The 8606-nt window shown below is 31.8% G+C and overlaps 1 protein-coding gene across 1 annotated transcript; it reads right to left on the bottom strand.

The window, feature by feature from the left end:
• Window positions 1-3503: 3503 nt before the first annotated feature.
• Window positions 3504-4486, bottom strand: LOC131070068 (acidic endochitinase-like). The gene has a single exon (XM_059219799.1). The coding sequence runs from the start codon at window positions 4482-4484 to the stop codon at window positions 3585-3587; it is 900 nt and encodes a 299-aa protein (XP_059075782.1). The 5' UTR covers window positions 4485-4486; the 3' UTR covers window positions 3504-3584.
• Between the last annotated feature and the right edge of the window lie 4120 nt (window positions 4487-8606).

Raw genomic sequence — 8606 nt, 5'->3', positions numbered from 1 at the left:
GGTTTAATAGACTAACCATTTAAAAAAAATAAAAAATCCACTTATTATGTAGTTGCCTAATGAAAGTTATGGTAGTTTCGTTTTTCTCTCATTTTTCCTTTTAATTGTAATAAAAATTAAATGCCTTTAAAAATTTACAAAGAAATGCTTTTGCAAATTTTGAGAGAGGAAATAGAGGTTAAACCTGCTCCAAATGTTGAGTTTAACTTGATGACTGTCTTGAGGAAACACAAATTTCCAATGCATTCCACATGCAACAAACTCAGTCGATGCGAGAGAGCAACTATTAAGACGATCTTCTCTCGCCAAGCTTTATGCCCTCTTCTATTGTGGATGCATGCTACAGAAAGGCTAAACTAACAAATAAACACTCGTACCTGAGCATTTGCGAGACAACTAGGTTGACGTCTCCAAAGTCCACACGCCATGAGAGTTGCAGAATATCCATTCCAAGCTACTATAAAAGCATATCGATGGCAAATAAACGTAGAGTGACTACCAAATATGATGCTAGACTAGTAAATGAAACCAACAGTTGACCTTGATTTCACAACAACCAAATATATGATGGCAATTAATTATACTCGAACAAATAATTACAGGTTCACTTTTTTTCGAACAAAATAACAAGAGAGATCAGCGAATATAGAGCCAATTTGCAAAGGATTGGACAAAATATCTGCAGATACAAATTGATTTGTTTAAATGAACCTAATACCTTGTTGTCGATGCCAAATAACCAGACAACTGCTGGTCGATACCATAATACTACAAATTGGAATGCATATTTTAACAAAAAATTTAACAATTTAATATATATATATATATATATATATATATATATATATATAACCAAAGATTTTACAATGTTTTCGTAATGTTATCCAAACTTTGTAAAAGAAAACAACTTTCTTGAAATTTTGCACATTTGTTTAATATTCATTCAAATCTTCTAAGTATTTGAAAATATTTTCATAGAATATTGCTAGACAAATAAGAGACTTTATAATTTTGACGAAATTTCATCAAATATTTGCAAATCTATGTTGAATTTGCAACCTTCATATTCCAATTTGGAAGCATCACTTCAAATTTTAATAATTAACTTGCTTCTACATTTATTTCCATTTCCCTTACAATGAAGGCTCTAATATCATGTGAGATTTAGCGAGTACAAGGAAAAATGAAAATAACAAAAAGGAAATTGCAAGATAAAATAATGAGTGGATTAATGAATGAGACTGAGTGAAAATGTACAAGAGGGAGATACATATAGGAAAAATATTCTGCCCACATAAGAAATATAACACCTAAGCATGACTAATACAACAACAACTCCTATTACATTTATTTTAGATAATGAATTGTGATTCAAAAATAGGTTTAATTATACTTAGATAGATTTTGAGTTCAGGATATAGCTAATTGATCATTTTTTTATAACATTACTACACAAATTAGAATTAATCACGTTTTCTGAAAGTAATCGAAATTTTTTTACTATATTTTAAATATTGAGTAGAGCCACATGTGCATGATTATGTGGAGTTGTATGGATAGATTAAATATATTTAATCACATTACCACAATCAAATAAACAGATATTATAAGTATTTATATAGATATTTGTGACCCTTCTAGATCTCAGTGCTTCTTATTTTTGTAAGAAAGCCAAAATTGCTTGTTACTTTTTCCAATTCATTTCTGTGATGCAAAGTAGTATTTACCTAGCTTTATCTATTTTTTACATACCTATAGAGAAATGATTTAAAAGCTAACACAAAATTAATCCAATAATTGTCCATTAGAACAAATGGACCAAATATATCCTTTTAAAATATTTCAATATATACTTTTCATGTTTATTGAAATTGTTCATATACTTTGAAATACATACTCATTTAAAACTCACATTTCCCTCAAATGGGAGAAAAATATAATGATAAAATTTGCATACCAATATGAATTCTCATTCAAGTTTTTACAAATTTTAATAAAATATCCTGAAATAATTAGATATTAACATGTAATCCATGCTTTAGTAAAGTGTTCTCATTAGCCAATGAATATCCCTATCCATTTCATTTATTACACCTATTTTCACATATTAGACATTATCCCATCCCTATTTACTATGATTACCATACATTTTCTAGGTACGAGTCATTTACTACACCCACATTCACACATATTTCTAGTGCCTTGAAATTACAACTTTATGTCTTGGGTAAATCCAAAGTGGCTAAGAATTGACCTAGAAAATCAAAACTATAAATTAATTTGTTTAATAATTCCATCTTGTTGTTATGAGAAAACTTGGTTTTCACTTGTGCAACTCATTTATAAGATTTAAATATATGCAATTTACAATTATTAGTATCTAAGGTTTTTCAAACTAAATTTTATTTATAGGGCACACTAATGTCTAATTGAATAAAATGAATCATAATTTCTATCAAACTTATACAAGTTATCTTCTTTCATGAGGATAATTTCTTGAATCATTTTCTCACAATTCTAAAATCTAAATGAAAAGGGTGGATGGCCTAAGGAACTTGACCTCGACAATCCAACAAATTCTTCACATTTGTTTATTAATATTATTACCAAAGCAAAGGTGATTTTCTCTCTTGCACAATATAACATACCTAGGAAAATTGAATTCAATCTTGAGAAACTTGGAATATTTCTATATAGGTTCCTTGAGATTGCGTAAATGTTATTTTTCTACATCTTGATAAATCTATTATTGACGAAATTAATATTAATTTATCATCATTTCAAAAACAAAGTTCTGCAATATGTTATATTTAGTTTTAGAAAATAATTTATTGATCCAATACTAATTAATCTTTAATACTTTTACAAAAAAAATATATTTAATTCAATTTATATAAAAAAATTATTTATTATTTATACAAAAGAAAATTCTTCTGTTTTACTATTTTTTAATTTACAAATCTAGTTGTAGAATTTGAATGGATATTTGTATCAAGGGAGGGATGTAACAATTAGTTATAGCTTTTTCTCAAATGTTGACAAGTAATTCTCATGAGCCCTTGATCTATTGGTGAAATTGAATGGCCTGAAATGAGAGCACCAGGGATCAAGTTTTGCTGAGTGCAAGGCTCCACATCATGAAGGATGAGGTCCAAACCTCCATAAAAAAAAATGTTGACGAAGTGATTCTCATTGATATACTCATTTATTTTATTATAATTTGCTTTAATCCATCTCTTTTAGGGCATCGGATTCATCTTCTTCTTTTTGAAAATCCATCTTAAAGATTAGAGAAAAAATAACACTTGGAAACGTAACCTACTCGCCTAAAGTGATTGTATTTGTGGTGGTCTTTTTCAATGAAAGACCAACTTTGTGTTGCATACGGTTTTCAGTAATTAACCATGAAGAGAAACATTCGTAAACGACGTCACAATATTGAAAAGCTTTCAGAGACTTCAAGAAAAACTGGATGAGAAGTGTTATTTTCAGCAATACTACAATCTGGCCAAATTAGGCACCATATATAGGGACGGCCTCATTATTATTTGGTAGCCTACACGAGGGAATTGAAATGAACTTTATCAGACAGAACCTTTAATGGCCGTGCTATAACCGGTTTGCTCGTCGTAGTACTTGTTCCACAGCATGAGTCCTCCGTATTTCGAGGAGGTCTTGATCTGAGGTAGCACGTCGGAGATGAGTGTGGCTGCAGGAATGAAGCCACTTCCAGCAGCTGCAGAGGAAGCGGGAAGGCCCAGAAAGAAGCCCTGCGTTTCAACAGTAGTAACCGACGTTGTCCACTGGTTCCAGGAATTCACCAGATTAGAAGCGTCCCCATTGGCATACTCGCATTGGCCATTGTTATAGAATTGGATCCATACAGAGTCGAACAGACCCGTCTGCAAGGCCGTTCCGAGGTGAGAATCGGGATAGGGGCACTGCGGAGCAGCGCTGAGATATACCTTCTTGGAGGAGGTGCTAAGAGCAGACAAGGCCTTGGCCAGATCGTCCCAGTGCTCCGTCGTTGCTTCGATATCGAAGTCTATGCCATCCAGAACGGCATCTCCGAGAGGTCTGTTATCCGACTGCCCTCCAAGATAGTTATTCCACAGATAAGTGGCCACGTTTTGGGCATCATCTGCGGAGACGATTGAATAGCTTCCGGAGGCGCCTCCCAAGGAGAGCAACACCTTTACGCCGCTGGACTGGCAGGAGTTAATGTCGGTGCTGAGCGATTTGCATCCTCCAGAAGATGGGTCGCAGTGGCCTGCCAGGTTGAGCACCGTTGTCTGCCCGTTGCCAAACGCGGTCAGAAAAGAGATCATCACAAATGCAAAGTTGCCGGTTGAGCAGGTGTCGGCAAGAGTGGCTTCATTGCCATTTTGGCCCCAGTATATGCTAATGCTTCCCGCCGATGCTCCGCTCAACAGCAGAGCAATTACAAAGGCGAACGAGGCCACTCTGATTCGAGTACTCTCCATCGCTTGCAATGAATTATGTATGTTGTGTGTGGGATTTGACTCCTTATAAACCTCTCTGCCGGATCAAGCGCAAATTGTTCAGCAGCCGCCTCAGTTAAGATAACCATTTGCTCGCCATGTCGTGTACGACATACATTTCCTGCCGCGGGTCCCCACATACAGAAATACTTGCCACAGAAAATGACCCGGCTGTGTGGAATTTCTGTTTAGAACAGGCGTCGTCCATTGCGGGGATTTCGTCTGTGTTGAATTAAATTACTTCCTTCTTTCTTTTTCCTACGTGATCTATCGTGTGTAAGTAAATTACTCCGTTCTTTGCTGCCGTTGTTTTCCACAGGGGCGACTACTAGAAACTGAACTTGAAGAAGTTTAGTGCACGGCTGTCTATTCAACATTGTAGTCATATCTGCACTGGACTCTACGACAGTATGTGCCGGTCATTGCGGCGATTGCGTGTTTCTTTCAAATAATCTTTTCTGTGATTTTGTATGTAAGCTTTGCCCTCTTCCACATTGAATTTAATGTATTCAAGAGAACTTGGGCAAGAAAAATTTATCCAAATCCAATTCATATCAGATATGCCTAATTTTTGTCAAACGTCAGTTTTGAATTTAAAAAAAAGTCTTTAATCATGGAGCTTTAAAGATTCAGTCCCGTGGTAAATTCATATTTCCTATTTTAGAGAACGCTAAAATGTTTGATATATAATTGTACAAAGGGTTGCAAGGAGTACTTCATTATAGCATAAAGAGAATTTTACCATATGTTAATCTAGGTTAATTAAATATATGTACATATAATAATATATCAATTAAGAGTAATTAATATTAATTAAAAATAGATAATTGTAATAAATAAGTATTTAATATAAAATGTGAATATGATGTGTATTAAGATATAAATGGAAAATATTATTATTGTTAATTGAGAGAATTGTTTCATCAATGTATAAAAAGTCAATGATTTTGGAGTGCATATTATTCTTCAACTCATGATAAACCTTGATTTTCTTGAGTGAGTTTTATGGTCTAAGATCAATCTACCATCACATAGATTTGATCAATAGTGTGAGATACTAATATGTGTCTAGTGTAGACTTTTTTTTGCATCTAGTTCACTTTGATACATGATCTTTATTGACATGTAAGGATAAACAATACTTAGAAATGCAATATGGAGATTCTTCAAATATGAGGGTTGACATATTTTTCAATCAAATCCCTATAATTCGTCAATTTATAACATTAGGGAAGTATTGGTAGACAACAAGAAGGTCTGTTTGTTGTCTAGATATAATTTTTGATGTATTAACTATTTTTTAATTTCTTGAAATATAGATGTTCCAAATAATTATCATCACTATGGCTTAGGTTATACAAATAATTTCATGATTATTTTTTGATGTTCAAATGAAATTCTTTAAATACCAAGTCATAATTAATCATCACACAAACATTTACCAAGTTATCTTTCAATTGTTATGAGGAAAGGGTAAGAGTTAACACTAAGTTCTCACTACATTTATAATAGGATTTTTCCATATATTCACTATAAATGTTTCACCCTCCATTTGGAATGTTTCCACCAAATTATTAATTTCCTATACAATTCATATCTTTCCATGCACAATCGATAAATCAAGACTAGTTTAAAGAGAAATACTACTAGAAAAAGAACTAAGGAATAATGTTTTAAACCTCCATATTGGAATCCAAAGATTTTCATTTTCTACTCTTACCTTTGAAGCTGTAGCCTCACCAAAAAAGATCTAAATGCATTTCTATGTATGATATTTTCCCTTCTATGATCTTCATATTTATATTTTCATTCTATCATTATATACACCACTTTTACATAGATCATCCACTAAGGTTCCAATTGTGATCAATCAATTGTTGCATACACCGAATCCTTACAACTACTAAATTTGTACACACTCTCCTACTTCCAAATTGCAATGCTATGGAGGTTCAAATATAGAACCTCAAGGATAGGAAAAGGAAGTACCTATAATAGCACAACATTTCTCCACTTTTCGACAACTTTAACTTAAGATATGTCAATATATAGCATAAATTTTAAATTTTGTAAGCATTAATAAGCATATAGGTTTTGCAAAGTGGCTCTCCAAAAAATTTAAAGAAACAATGTAACCATAAACTATTGTAAACCTCCACCTTATAAATATGATCACATCTAACATATAGAAGTGCTCAAGTCTTCCCTACAATAGAGCCCAAATATACAAAAACAAAAAGTTAGGAAAATTTTTGCACATGTTAATTTTATTTCTTGTTGAATCTATTTATAACATAAAATCAATCATTTTATTTGTGCATCAACTCTATATGGTATACTTTTTTGTACCATAGTTAATTCACACATAATAATTCCAAACCCTTGTATTATAATTTTAATTCAAACTATGGCATCTAATCAATATAGTTTTATTATAATTAAAACTACCATTTAGTTGTTGAAAAAAATAAGTTGCCCAAATTAGGCATAACTTACTTAGTGAGTAGGTTCACTTGTTCAATATTTTACATGCATATCAAACTAAGGAAGATTCCCTATATTTCAGATAGAGAATAAGAAATAAAATTTTACTGATTTTGATAGTATATCTTATATGCTAGAATATTTGTCAACTACATGACACCAAATTAGTAATATCTTCAATATTCATAGCCCTTCCACCCAACTTAGGACCACTCAATGCAATAATGATATCATTCTTCATAGTCTTCTTCTTGGGAGTACATATCACTTAGTATCCTAATGGGATCCCTAGTTCTCTTGTAGGGTCTATCCAAATATATTATTTCCTAATGAATTTGACTTAGAATAATCTTAATACATTCCTCATCATAGCTGAAATTTGGAATTTCCTTCTAGGCATTTAAACACAACATCTAAATATTCTTACATTTCTCCTTGAATGTAATCATATTTTATTTAGTTAACTTGTCCCAAGTATCATGAAATTTCAAATGAGGGACCTCTTTTATCTCGACATGAATATATCCCCGCACATCTTTAGTGTAAACACAGTCTATAGAAACCCTTTAGAATGCACCTTCTTTGTCTCTCACCCTATACAATATCTATATGCCTTGAACAAGGGTAATGGTTTCAATTTGAGATCAATAGTAATTGGAGTTGCCATTTCAATTCTTCATAGAAACCATAGAGATTTTAAGGTTTACAAGAAAAATGTTTCAAGTGCACTAATCACAAAAAAAACTTATTTGCATGGAAGAGCACTCAAGGTAGAAAGATTAAAAGTGATTGAAATGATTTCAAAATTCCCATTTATCTATTGAATACACCTACTTAGAGTTAACCAATCATTAATATATTTTACTATTATAACTAATAAAGCTAATACAATATTTTAACACTTCTTACAAACAATGTTGTGGACTACCAAAACCATCTAGAAACACCTTCTAAACCCCTACCATACTAAAAAAAACCTAGCATCCAAACCTAGTAGATATAATTGAAAGTTATTAGGGTTTGAATCTTTAAACTATATATGAACTCAAATTCTATTTTTATATCCTAAACCTTGAAAAGTTTGATTCAAAAATCTACATAGGCCCATAATATATATAAGTGCGGATTGAAGTTATTTACTATTTCATGCATATGTTAATATTATATATCTAGAGGAATTTCTCTCTCTTTCCATTGTGCATACATGTTTAGATATATAAATTAATAAATTTATTTAAACTTTAATTGAGTGAACATCTATTTTTAAATTTACAATAGTGGAGACCTAATATATATGTAGTAAAACTAGATAAAGGTCAAAAAGAAGGTGAACCTCCAATATATTTTAAATTGATTATAGGTAAAGGAGAGTTTAAATGGATTATAGAGTGAAATTTATAGAAATTTTTAGCATCTTATGATTTGCTTAACAAAAAATACCTAGGGGAAATGGTGTGAAAATATGTGTCTTGTTTTGGTTATGGTTCCCCTTAAATAACTTATAGAGGGTTGTATATGGGTGGGGCCTATTGTCAAGATTGTGTCACATAAGTTCTTCTTCAAATACTTATGTTGTTACATGCACTACACTATTACCATTTAACAACCATAGAAACCTTT

This window comes from Cryptomeria japonica, chromosome 4 (assembly GCF_030272615.1).
Source record: "Cryptomeria japonica chromosome 4, Sugi_1.0, whole genome shotgun sequence".
Classification (NCBI taxonomy): Eukaryota; Viridiplantae; Streptophyta; class Pinopsida; order Cupressales; family Cupressaceae; genus Cryptomeria; species Cryptomeria japonica.
This window is presented reverse-complemented; position numbering and strand designations above follow the sequence as displayed.